General features: G+C 39.1%; 1 protein-coding gene across 1 annotated transcript; it reads right to left on the reverse strand.

The window, feature by feature from the left end:
* Positions 1 to 12,521: 12,521 nt before the first annotated feature.
* On the reverse strand, positions 12,522 to 13,667 carry LOC111898810 (uncharacterized). The gene has a single exon (XM_023894683.1). The coding sequence runs from the start codon at positions 13,665 to 13,667 to the stop codon at positions 12,522 to 12,524; it is 1,146 nt and encodes a 381-aa protein (XP_023750451.1).
* Positions 13,668 to 13,875: the final 208 nt, after the last annotated feature.

A 13,875-nucleotide genomic window follows, 5' to 3' on the forward strand; every position in this document is an offset into this window, starting at 1 on the left:
TATTTCCTTTCATGCATTGTATAAACTAGGTTTCACCTTTTCATTTGATAATGAAGTTGGTTCGATTAATCCTTTCTTTAATAATGTTCTTTATTTTAAAGCATTACCTTGTGATGGCGTGTATGAAACAGTATCTGTGGTTGATAACTTAGGAAATAATGTATTGTGTATTGATTCTGTTAATCATAATAACTTGGATAAAGCATCATTATGGCATTGTCGTCTTGGACATATAAGCAAGAAACGCATAGGCCAACTCCAAAAGGATGGAGTCTTGGAGTCATTTGACCTAAAGTCAGATGATAGTTACGAATCATGCTTACTTGGAAAAATGACAAAGTCACCCTTCACAGGCTCTTGTGAGAGGGGTAAAGGTTTGTTGGACCTTGTACACACAGATGTGTGTAGACCATTCAAACATGCCACAAGGGATGCTAATCGTTATTAGTTGACTTTTACTGATGATTACAATAGATATGGATATTTCTACTTAATCAAGCATAAGTCAGAGACTTTCGAAAGGAATTTAAACAGGAAGTCGAGAATCAATTGGGCAGGAACATTAAGATGCTTTGATCCGATCAAGGTGGTGTTTAGTTCAGAGTTCGTCGACTATCTTAGGGAATGTGGGATTGTCTCACAATTGACACCTCCCAAGACACCACAGTTGAATGGTGTAGCTGAGAGGCGTAATCGAACCTTGTTGGATATGGTTCGTTCCATGATGAGTCGAGCTTCGCTACCAATCTCATTTTGGGGGTATGCCTTAGAGACTGCCGCCCATATTCTTAATCTAGTCCCTACAAAGAAAGTTGCCAAAACTCCTCACGAGATGTGGACTGGTAAAGTACCCAACCTAGACCACATCAAGATTTGGGGTTGCGAGGCTTTTGTGAGGCGCGAGACTCATGACAATCTAGAACCCCGAAGCGAGAGGTGTATTTTCATCGGCTACCCACAAAGATCCTTTGGTTACCTCTTCTACAGACCTAGTGATAATGTGGTCTTTGTAGCAAGAAGAGGAGTCTTTCGAGAGAGAGAGTTTATAAGCCAAGGAGATAGTGGGAAGCAAATTGATCTTGAAGAAATTCAAGAGTCAAGTGGTGAAGGAACTTCAAACCCTAGCCCTCAACTTGAGGAGGAAACTCTTGTTGAGCCAATTGATGAGTCTGTACCTCTAAGACGTTCCATGAGAGTTAGGAATGCACCTGAGCATTACTATGGTTTCCATATTACTGTAGAAGGTGAGACACTTATTAGTGATGAGACACTAGTAGGTATGGATGAGCCTAACAGCTACGCGGAAGCCATGGCAGGCCCCGAGTCTGCGAAATGGAAAGAGGCTATGGATAGCGAGATACAATCCATGTATGACAATCAAGTTTGGAACTTGGTTGAGAATGTACCAGGTCGTAAGACTGTAGGGTGCAAATGGATCTTCAAGAAGAAGACCGACATGGATGGTAATGTACACACTTATAAGGCACGACTGGTTGCAAAGGGTTATTCTCAAACTCCGGGAGTTGATTATGATGAAACCTTTTCACCAGTGGCCAAGATAAAGTCTATTAGGGTTCTGTTAGCCATTTCTGTATTTCATGACTATGAAATATGGGAAATGGATGTCAAAACCGCTTTCCTTAATGGAAAGTTGGCTGAAGATGTTTAGATGGTTCAGCCAGAGGGTTTTGTCAGTACAGAGTACCCCAATAGAGTGTGTAAACTCGAGAAATCCATTTATGGATTGAAATAGGCAGCTCGCAAATGGAATCTTTGCTTTGATGAGAAAGTCAAGGAATTTGGATTTTCGAGGAGTGAAGATGAATCTTGTCTCTATATCAAGGCTAGTGGGAGCATAGTCAGCTTTTTGGTACTGTATGTGGATGATATACTACTCATAGGAAATGACATCCCAACCCTGCAAGAAGTAAAGTCCTGGCTTGGGAAGTGTTTCGCTATGAAGGACCTTGGTGAAGCTGCCTATATCCTAGGGATAAGGATTTTGAGAGACAGGAGTAAAAGACTAATTGGACTTAGTTAAAGCACCTATGTGGACAAAGTGTTGAAAAGATTCAACATGCATAACTCCAAGAAAGGTGAGTTACCCATTAAGAGTAACGCCAGATTGAGTAAGACACAAAGCCCTAGTACTGAGGCTGAGATAGCAGAAATGAGTCGACTACCTTATGCTTCAGTTGTAGGATCGATCATGTATGATATGACGTGTACTCAACCTGATGTAGCCTTTGCTTTGAGCATGGTTAGTAGGTATCAGGGGAACCCTGGCAAGGCACACTGGACTGCGGTAAAGAATATCCTCAAGTACCTGCGGAGGACTAAGGACAGGGTCCTTACCCTCGGTGGGAGTGATAGCTTGAGAGTTGTAGGGTATAGTGATGCTAGCTTTCAGAATGACAGGGATAATTTCCGCTCTCAGTCGGGCTGGGTCTTTACCCTAAACGGAGGGGCAATTACTTGGAAAAGTTCCAAGCAGGAGACAGTGGCTGATTCCACTTGTGAATCAGAGTATATAGCAGCAAGCGAGGCAGCAAAGGAGGCTATATGGCTAAAGAACTTCATCGGAGACCTTGGAGTTGTACCATTTATAAAGGAGCCAATGGAGATTTTCTGTGATAGCAATAGTGCGGTTGCCTTAGCCAAGGAACCAAGAGATCATGGGAGATCCAGACACATTGACATAAAATATCACTTCATCAGACATCGAATAGAAGAAGGAATCCTCGTGGCAAAGAGGGTATCATCGGATGAGAACCCAGCAGATCCCCTCACGAAGGGACTGAGTAGGGTTAAGCATCTCCAGCATGCTCAGAGCATAGGGCTGAAGGATGATATAAGCTTTAGTAGTTAGATAAATTATGAAATTTGTAATGTGTAATTGACATTAGATGATGAATAAAAGGTGTTTTATTTATGAGTAAAGTGTTGCTATCTCTTGTCAATCGTTTACAATATTTCTTTTGCATGTTTTGACTTCCAGAATAACTATGTTAGGTATATCATATTATTCGAATCTCCACAATCGGTCATACGTCGGAAGTAGGTATGAATCAAGACTGTCATGATTGGTTGCAGAGGTCTAAGGTGTTGGACATGGCTACAACAATCATGAGTGCTCATAAGTTATGAGCATTGGACACAACCCTCGCTCACTGGAATCACTTCATGGAATTTTATCTCGAGTGATCATGAGACGGTAATATCATATAAGTCTTCAAACCTAGAGATATGATTTGTTACTTACGAGTTGGTTATGCATTGATTATACGAAAACACATTGGTAACTCGATGTTATAAAACGTGCCTTTGTGTATAATTCAATGAGTGGTAGAACAAACATATGAGTCGAAGTTTATCTGTTCCTTCTTGGATTAGAAGCAATATCTGGGCCCCTCGATGATTTTGTTTTGACCTATGTACCGGGCCCGGTCAGAACTAAATTGATGTGTTCAGTTAAGTTCTATGTCAAACAAATCAGAAATCGGGAAACAAATGCTGGACAACAAGTAAGACCATGTTCCATGTATTTGTCCGGATGATATCTAGAACAGAGGATTATATGATCACTTATCTTAAATAGCACGTTCTAGTTCAACAGAGTTTAAAGAGCTACGATTGCTGATCGGTTCCTAAAGTCATACTTGCAACTATAGTTATTAGACTTATCCAAGTGGGAGACTGTTGGATATAGTGTCTAAGTCCATAACTATATTTGGTATGTACTTGACCCGGCCCGGCATGGTCCATTTGGGTTGCACTTCACCCAAACAATTTATGGATAATCTTTTGAGAATAGTACAAGTTATGATTTATTAATATATTATAAGTTCTAATATATTAATATAAGATCATATTATTTAATTAGTATTGATCTATAATTAATCTAGGATTAATTTAGAGATCAAGTATATTACTAATTAAATATGGGTTTCTATATTTATATAGTGTGGGCTAATGCTTATTTGGAATGGGCTAGGCTTGCATGGAAGTCCATGGATACTTCATGGAGCTTTAACCCATGGATCTCATGGAAATGAATAGATATGGGTATTAGGGTTTACACGGATGTAACCCTAATCCACCACACTATATAAAGGAGGCTTTGGTTCTTGAAATCAAGCTAGTGGACACTAGTTGAGGTGAGTAAAGCAAGAGGGCCGATTTCAAGATAGTGGTGACTATTCTCTCGAAGTTCCAAGTTTGTGGTGATTTATGATTTCCATTTGAGGCATCCACACTATTGGTGCTAGGCTCTAAAATTCCAAGGAATCAACTACAACTACAGGGTAAGTATTTCTACTAGCTTATTTGTTTCATGTTCCCCATGTCATGCTAGTTAGGATATGAACCTTGGAAAAACAATTATTTGCATGTATCTTAGACAAACATAGATCCAAGGTTTATTAGGGTTGCATGTACACTTAAGAAGTGTTAGAATGCTCAAAACCCATCAATAGTGTCCATCCCGATGATATTCCTTAGGCTAGGTCCCTTGTGATAGGTGTTTAGGGACGTAAAGTGAGGACAACGGGAATGGGTAATCAGAGTTATTGTTGATTGGTGAACTTAATAAGTATATTATTATTGTGGGTTGAAAACCCTATATGCTCACCAGACTCCCGAGCCTGACCCACTCAGTTTTTTTATGATTACAGGTAGTGGACCCCGAGCATAGTCAGAGGACGATGAGAGATTTTTGATTATAGGCCAGTAGTTGTAAATAACAAGGAATTTGTGCTAAAAGATGCATATAAAATGCATCCAACAAACCTCCCCAAGCTTAGACCTTACTTGTCCACGAGTAAGGAAAGGATAAATGTGGTAATGGAATAGAGGGCAAGGGTAGTAAAGGAATAAACTAGACACACCAACAACCAAAAGGAAAACCTAACTATAAGAATGACAGAAAATAAACAAAACAAGAAATAAAATATGCATGCCGAAAATAAAGAAAATGAATAATGAATGAAATAAAATATGCATGCCAAAAATAAAGAAAATAGGGTCATGTTATGTGGGTTCAGAGTTGCCGATAAAGATTCTTTTTAAACATCCAGAAGCAAATTATCCTAAAGTTGTTATTACTGCCCACAAAACGTTCCAATATGCTATTTTTTATTATCTAAGGTTGGGGTCTCGAATCACAGTGTCTTGGGTCCCGTAGTTATGACAGCTGATTCTACACTTCCAATAACAATCAGGTCGCTTCGGATTTTTTTCATTTTTAAATCTCAATATCCCACTTCATGGAGCTATCGTATGTAAAGAATGTCATCATCTCGTATATATAATTTTTTTTCGAGAAAACTATGAAGAAAATAAAATAAAAATTAAGGACATAAATGAAAAATCTTTTTGGATTTTTAAACTTTTTTATTTTTTTGGATGTGTTTTTTAAAAAAAACTCTTTAAAAAAGGATAGTAAATCCCCTCCCCAAGATTAAAATTAAGCATTGTCCTCAATGCTTAAGGAGGAGTGGAAGACGACTACTCTAGCGGGAATGGAAAGCGCCAGATGAAATTGTCATGGAAATCAGTAAAATCGTTGGGCAAACCTAAGACCCCGTCACGATAGTCGATAACCTGAGAGCTATTAAGCTGATAATCGAGGCAGAGACCAGTCATAGTTTGCTGAAGAGAAGCAATATCCTGACGGAGGTCAAGATAATGCTGGTAAATGAAAGGGGAGTTGGGTGAGGATCAGATGGCTGGGTGGGTGGGGGTTGATCCTGAAAGTCAGTCTTCATGGGATCGGGTTGGCTATAAGAGATAGGTGTGACATCTCTGTAGTCTGGGTGCATAGTGGACGAAGATGGTCGATCAGAATGTGAACGTGGGTCCAGTTGTGACCTACGTGGGCGAGCAGGTGGTGGAATGTTTCACGGAAGAACCCACACTGTCTTGCTAATGGGGTCAGCAGGGGCGATGACATCAGGACCATTGACCTTGAAATAAGTGGACCGACCATGCATCCAAACATACCCATCTGGGGCTGTACGTAGCATGTGCATTTCCCGAAGGTTCTGCAAGGTCAAACAAAAGGTGTCACCCGTAAAGAAGGTGTACCCTTAGACATGTTGCACCACGAGGGAGAGGGAAATGACAGTAATCAAACCACCACAAAGAATTGCACTGCCGGTGCGAAGGCCTATAACTCTGTGGAACCTTTTGATGATAATATCACCAAAATGCAGGCGGTGCGACCCGGTGATCATTCACCACAAAAGAAAAAGCTCGGCTTTGTCGGATTTTGTAGTCTCAAGCTGTGCATAAATAATATTGCATATAATTTTCAATGCAATTTTGAGAACAGGGTGCACAATACTGGTCTGGACGGATTGGGATGAATCGTAAAACTCCAAGCCGGTAATGGAGTACCAAAACTCGTGTACGTCAAAAGCAGGGGCGGGCTGGGATAAACTGGTGATGGGGGTATGGAAGAAAGTACATAACTGGTCCACGTGAATAGTGTGAGGGGTGCTAAAAATGCGAAAAACAAAGTTTCCCTCATGGTTGACCTCACTCAGGGTAGCTAAAAACTCTCGGGTCAATAGGGGACAGGTGGCAAAATCCACATATAAAAGGCGCTCCCAGCCAATATTGGAAAAAAGGGCATGAACACCATAATAAATATGGAGTTCCTGCATTAATGTGTGGCTAGGGGCCAGACTTGTGGCAAAACCTTGCGGTCGAGAAGACGCTGGTAACAGTTGAGTGCGGCCTGTGAACCGAAATCCACAGTGACATCGTCCACTTGGACAATGTATGACGGGTCTAGAGCGTCACCATGTCTGCGTAAACGGGAGGGTCTAGCAGGCAATTTTCAATTCAAAAGTGGGACAAGGTAGGCACAATCTCCCGGTAAAAAAAATCAAGCAAAAATAATTATTGCTAACTACTTCCAAAGCGGATACGCAAGCCCTCACAAATATATAAGAAAAACAAAAATTTAGTTTTAGAACGAAAATACCTAACTGTGCGCTAAGCAACAATATATTTTTCATGCCTGAAAAATTTTTAATTTTTGAAATTTCGTCCGCATGAATCTCTTCTGAATTGCGTTGTGAGCAAACGTTTAAACTTTTCGTGGTCTGTGGATTGCTAACGGAGCGTAGATCTGAAAAAGAAACTCACAAAAATTCAAATTTCAAATGAACAAAATGAGATTTTTGGAGAATTTCAACCGTGAAAACATGATTTCGTTACCATAAAGATGTTGTAGCATTAAAACAGAAGAGATTGATACCTTATGTGCTTGATTTGGATGAAAAATGAGGGATTTGAGTGATTTTTGGTGAGAGACCTCGAAAACTAGTGGAATCCAGAGAGAAATTTTGGAGTTGTGGTGGTTAAAATGAAGCCTGCGACCCATATATATAGGAAAAGTCTTACCTGCGACCACAAAGGCAGGACCTGCGATCGCAGGTTTTTAAAAAAATGACCGTTTGGCTTATTATCGAGGCAGGTAACGGTAAAATGCAAAAATCTTATACATGTGATCGCATGTATAGAACCTGCGATCGCAGGCTGTGGAAAAGGCCTGATTTTGTTCTTTTAAGCGTCAAGAATATAATCGTGATAAAAATTTGATACATGCGACCACATAGGCTAAACCTGCGATCGCATGGACCCTTTTTTCGTCAAAACTTGTTCCAAAAATCCTCGACGACGTTCTGCGACCAAAAAAACATACCCTGTGATCGCATAGACAAGACTTGCGATCGCAGGTTCCACCAAAACTAAATATTTTCAAGTTTTTCAAATTCTCTTTGATCCTTTTTATATTAAAAACACGATTCAGTTAAAAAGAGATAACCTAAATAACTAAAAACGCACAAAAATAAAAAAAATAAAAATAAAAGGTTGCAAAAACGAAAAACCAAAACAAACGCCCGGGTTGCCTCCCGATAAGTTGCCCGTTTTTACTGTCGTTGGATTGACATTGTTACTTGGATTCCTCAATTGCGGTAACTCAGGACCTCAACGACCTCCACTTCTTCATTTGTAACTTGAAACCCTTCGTAAAATGGTTTGAGACGATGACCATTTACCTTAAAAAACTTTCTTGTTTGTTCACTCTTAATTTCTATGGCTCCATGATCACACACGTTAGTAACAACAAAAGGTCCCATCCAACGAGACCTCAATTTACCGGAAATAAGTTTGAAACGAGAATGATATAAGAGTACCTTTTGACCGGTAGTGAATACCTTTCGCGAGATCATCTTGTCGTGAAAAGCTTTTGTCTTCTCCTTGTAGATCGCTTCGTTCTCGTAAGCATCGTTCCAGATTTCTTCTAACTCTTGGATATCTAATCTTATTTTCTTACTAGCTTCATCCATGCTCATGTTCAACTTTTTGACAGCACAATATGTTCGATGCTCCAATTCAACCGGTAATTGACACGGTTTGCCAAAAACAATTCTATATGGGGACATATCGATAGAAGTTTTGTATGTTGTCCGGTGAGCCCATAACGCATCATCCAATCGAATACTCCAATCTTTCTTGACCGGATTGATGGTTTTCTCTATAATGCCCTTGATCTGTCTGTTTGAAGCTTCAGCTTGCCCGTTGGTTTGCGGGTGATATGCTATCGATACCCGATGTGTGACACCATATTTCTTGAGGACTGCTTCGAGGGTGCGGTTGCAGAAATGCGTACCCCGATCACTAATAATGGCTTTTGGTGTCCCAAACCTAGCAAATATATTTGTCTTGACAAAATCAACTACAACCTTAGCATCGTCTGTTCATGTAGCTTTTGCATCGACCCTTTTGGACACGTAATCCACAGCAAGTAAGATGTACACAAACCTGAAAGATGACGGAAACAGACCCATGAAATCTATACCCCAAACGTAAAATATTTCACATACTAAGATTGGAGTAAGTGGCATCTGATTACAAGATGTCAAAGACCCAGTCATTTGGCACCTTTCACAAGTTTTGCAAAAATAGAAAAGAGTCGCGAAAAATATGACGCCAATAAAGACCGTTGTCAGGACCTTATGAGCGGTTCGTTGTGGACCATAATGCCCTCCATAAGCTTTTGAATGACATAAATTCATAATTGACTTGACTTTATCTTGAGGCACACATCTTCTAATCACCTGATCAGCATAGTGTTTCCATAAATATGGCTCGTCCCAGACATATATTTTCGCCTCCTTCTATATTGTATCTTTCTGGGCTCTGGTGAGATCTGGAGGGAGTTCTCTGGAGACCAAGTAGTTCACTATATCAGCAAACTAATGAGGGTTCTGAACAGTGAATAGATGCTCTTCAGGAAATGTTTCGCGGATTGGTGTCAGGTCTTCAGGTGGAGTGAGTCGGCTCAAATGATCAACTACCAAATTTTCTCTCACGCTTTTGTCCCTGATCTCTATATCAAATTCCTGTAGCAGCAAAATCCATCTAATCAACCTTGCCTTTGAGTCTTTTTTGGCAAGAAGGTACCAAATAGTTGCGTGATCTGAAAAGATTATAACTTTCGTGCCCAACAAATATTGTCTGAAATTTTCCAATGCAAAAACAACTGACAACAACTCTTTTTCTATGGTGGAGTAATTTGCTTGGGCGTTGTCCAAATTTTTTGATGCATAATATATAACATGAGGAACCCAGTCTTTTCTCTGTCCTAGAACAGTGTCACACCCCCAAACCAAGGATGGCGGAAACGTCCGAGGGTGGAGGACTTCATGTATACTATCACAACAACGAGTATAATAGTGCTCAAAATAAATACAACCAATCATAAATATAATCAGAAAAGAATTACATGGTTTCAAGTATTACATATTTCAATGATTGATCACAACATGATATAAAAATAGTTGTTCAACGTCGTAGCGTTCCATCCTCAAAAGCTTGTGGTTACTTGGTTTCGTTGATTTCATGAGAATACAAGTAATTTTGAAAAGAGTGTCAACAATTAAGTTGGTGAGTTCATAAGCTTTTTAGATAAAGAGTTTGGAAACCGTTCTTTGTAACGTGTGGTGTGTTACCAAGAAAAATCCAATATTTTCCTTATAAAAGTTATGTGGTCCTAAATGTCGGGACCGAGAATGAACAAGTATTTGTCATACTTAAAGATATAAAAGTGGTTTTAAATTGGCGTAAAACCCTTTCTGATTTGAGAAAAATCCCGTAATGAATGGTGTGTAGTCTTAAATACCAAGGCTGAAAGTATACAATAATATCTGTAATTATTGATATAAAAAGTGATTTTAAATCGACATAAAACCCCTTTTGATTTATGAAAATCCCCGTAAACTTTATGTGTTGTTAACTCCCTATGTGAGCCGCTATAACCATACTATGACTAAATGAACCTGCCACGACGTTTCTCAGGCATCGAAAACTGTTATGACATTTGTCACCCGTATACCTGCAGGCCCTACTGTAGCTAGCAGTAAGGTGTGGGGTGTCAAACCCAATATAGATCTATACACAAATATCACGTTCTCCCTACAAGAGACTCTGGTTATAACTACCAGGAATTTTAAACCGTACTCTAGGAGTACTGAGATGAATATCTCACCATTTAAGTTAACAAGTTTACGTGTAGTGTGCGTGAGTGTAAAACCTTTTTCTATGGAAATAAAACCTTCCGAAATGTGTTTGTTGTGTTAATGGAAACATAAACCATACCAATTATAGTTTATCAAAACGTTTAAATGTAATAGTTATAACTTTGATTATTATGGTTAACTACTGTATTTGTGAAGGTAAAAGCCCTTTTTGTTTACCGATATGTATATACACTTTTGCTAAAGTGAAGCAACATGCAAGATAACAACTCATTAATTACCATACTTCTGACACCTTCGCTTCTGACAAGTTCGGTTCCTAAGAGGGTTCGGCTCCTTAAGAGGGTTCGGCTCTTTAAGAAGGGTTTCGGGTCCTTAAGCCTATTTTACTCGTTTTTTACCGCGTTTTAAGCCGTTTTTTACCTGGTTAAGGGTCGGGATGGCCCGAAAGACTATAAAAAGTTTAAGGAACTTTTGAGAGAGATTTGGGAGAGATTTGGGGGAGATTTCACATTCTTGGAGAGATTTCTCATACAAAGAGAGATTTGGGAGAGATTTCACATACTTAGAGAGATTTCTCATACAAAGAGAGATTTGGCAGAGATTCCACATACTTAGAGAGATTTGGGAGAGATTTCACTTTCTTGGAGAGATTTCTCATACAAAGAGAGATTTGGGAGAGATTTCAAAATAGAGAGAGATAGAGTGAAAACAATTGAGAGAGGTTTCGTGTGTGACATTTGTGAGTGTCCGGCTTCACAATGCAAGGTCCGTAAACCCCGTTAAGCCATGTTTAAGGATCTTACACACTCCCGATGAGTATGCAACATTGTTTTATCGGTTTGGTTCGTTACTTACCACAGTTTTAGGTTAAGGAAATCTAGATGTACGTACGTTTCAATTTATGATTTCTCATTAGAATAGCGAGTTGTATAGTATTTACCTAACATAAGCCCTAGTACACAAGGGTTATTTGAGTTGACCGGTTTGACTTGTTGACTTTATTTGACTTTGACTTGACCAGAAATTGACAGTTGTCACAAACAGCTCCAACAGCAGTGTTATTCGCGTCACACATTATATTGAATCGTAAACTCCAATCTAGGGGCTGAATGATGGGGGCAGAAGTAAGAAGATTTTTTAGCACATCAAAATCCTTCTTGCAATCTTCATTAAAGTCAAATTTAGCGTCTTTTTGCAGTAAGTGGCACATGAGAACTGATATCTTTGAAAAATCTTTTATAAACCTCCTGTAAAACCTTACATGACCAAGAAAGGAACACACTTCTTGAACATTCTTCGGGTACGGTAAGCTTTTTATAACATCTATTTTTGCTTTATCGACTTCCAAACCTCTTTTTGAAACAATATGTCCAAGAATCAAAACTTGGTCAACCATAAAGTGACATTTTTTGAAATTTAAGACCATGTCTGTTTCAATACATCTTTGTAAAATTTTTGTGAGGTTTTTCAAACAAATATCAAAGGAGTCTCCATAGACGGTAAAATCATCCATGAAGACTTCTATGTTTTCGACATACTTAGAAAAGATACTAACCATACACCTTTGAAAGGTTGCGGGTGTGTTGCAGAGTCCAAAGGGCATACGCCTATACGCGAATGTCCTGAATGGGCAGGTGAAGGTCGTTTTTTCCTGGTCTTCTGGAGCAACTGGAATCTGATGGAAACCTAAAAATCCAAGCAGTTGTAGTGGGATTTCCCAGCAAGCCTCTCTAGCATCTAATCTATAAATGGGAGAGGAAAATGATCTTTCCAGGTGGCTGCGTTTAATTTTCTGTAATCAATACAAACGCACCATCCGTTCTAAACCCGATTTGGAACCAACTCTCCTTCTTTGTTCTCTACCACTATCACTCCAGCCTTTTAGGTACAACTTGAACAGGGCTGACCCACATGCTGTCATAAATTGGGTATATCATCCCAGCATCCAGTAACTTCATAACTTCTTTTTTAACCACCTCCATCATTGGTGGGTTTAATTCGTTGGGTTTCACGTGATGGCTTATAATCTTCTTCCATCAAAATTTTATGCATGCAGAGAGATGGGCTGAGTCCTTTGATGTCTGTAATAGTCCACCTAATTGCGCTTTGATACTCCTTCAAAATTCTAATTAGCTCTAACTCTTCTTTTTTTGACAAATTGTTGGATACGATAATTGGTAATGTTTCTTTTTCTCCAATATATGCATATTTCAGGTGGTCTGGAAGTGTCTTCAGCTCCAAGATGGGGGCTTGCTCTACCGAAGGAAAAAGCTTGGAGTTAGAAGCTGGTAATTTAAGAGTTTGGGTACTATACCTCAACTTTCTCTGCTGGTCCATATGAGCTGCAATCTCTTGAACTTCTCTATCAACCACATAATTTTCTGATAGAACTTGAGCTACATTAATAGACAAATTTATGTGGAGCACTAATGCTAGTGACTCACGGTTAGCAATCTCAAAATATTTTGTGGATAATGGTTCAATTACATCAATGAAATTAAGGGCTGAAACATCATCAAGATAACATATGACATCATAAATATTGAAGTTGATAACTTCATCGTCATATTCCATTGAAAGGGTACCATCATAAACATCTATTTTGGTTCTAGCAATTTTTAAAAATGGTCTCCCCAAAAGAATGGAACCTGAATTTGGTGAGTCGTCATCTCCCATATCAAAAACATAGAAATCAGCTGGGATTATAAGTTCATTCACTTGAACCAAAACGTCTTCCAACACGCCTTTTGGATGCACTAGAGAACGATAAGCTAACTGAATGATGACTACTGTTCTTTTTAATGTCCCTAACCCGGTAGTTTTAAAAAGTGAATATGGCAAAACATTTGTAGAAGCTCCTAATTCCAACATAGCTCGTCGCACTGAAAGGTTCCCCAACTTACAAGGAACAGTAAATACTCCTGGATCCTTACACTTTGGGGGTAGCCTTTTCTGTAAAACAGCTAAAACATTCTCGCTTACTTTAACTGTTTCGTTTCCTTTTAATTTTCTTTTTGAAGTACATAACTCTTTTAACAATTTAGCATATCGGGGTAGTTGTTTAATTGCATCAAGAAGGGGAATATTTACCTCAAACTTTCTGAAGAATACCATAATCTCTTTGTCTTCTTTTTCTTTTTTCGTGTTTTTTAGTCTTGAGGGAAAGGGAGGAGCGGTAATTTTCACTTCAGCTTCAGCAGGTCCATCTTTTTTCTACACCTCTTCAGTTGCCTCAAATTCTTGCTCAACCATGATCTCTTCTTCCTCGTCTTTTTGAACTGGTCCTTTGTAGTTTTTACCACTTCTAAGGGTGACAGCACAA

The sequence above is a fragment of the Lactuca sativa genome, chromosome 3, assembly GCF_002870075.4.
Source record: "Lactuca sativa cultivar Salinas chromosome 3, Lsat_Salinas_v11, whole genome shotgun sequence".
Lineage (NCBI taxonomy): Eukaryota > Viridiplantae > Streptophyta > Magnoliopsida > Asterales > Asteraceae > Lactuca > Lactuca sativa.

What these genes read in the sequence shown, in the direction of transcription:
- LOC111898810 (XM_023894683.1), bottom strand. Translation starts at nt 13,667, where the DNA reads ATGGTATTCTTCAGAAAGTTTGAGGTAAATATTCCCCTTCTTGATGCA.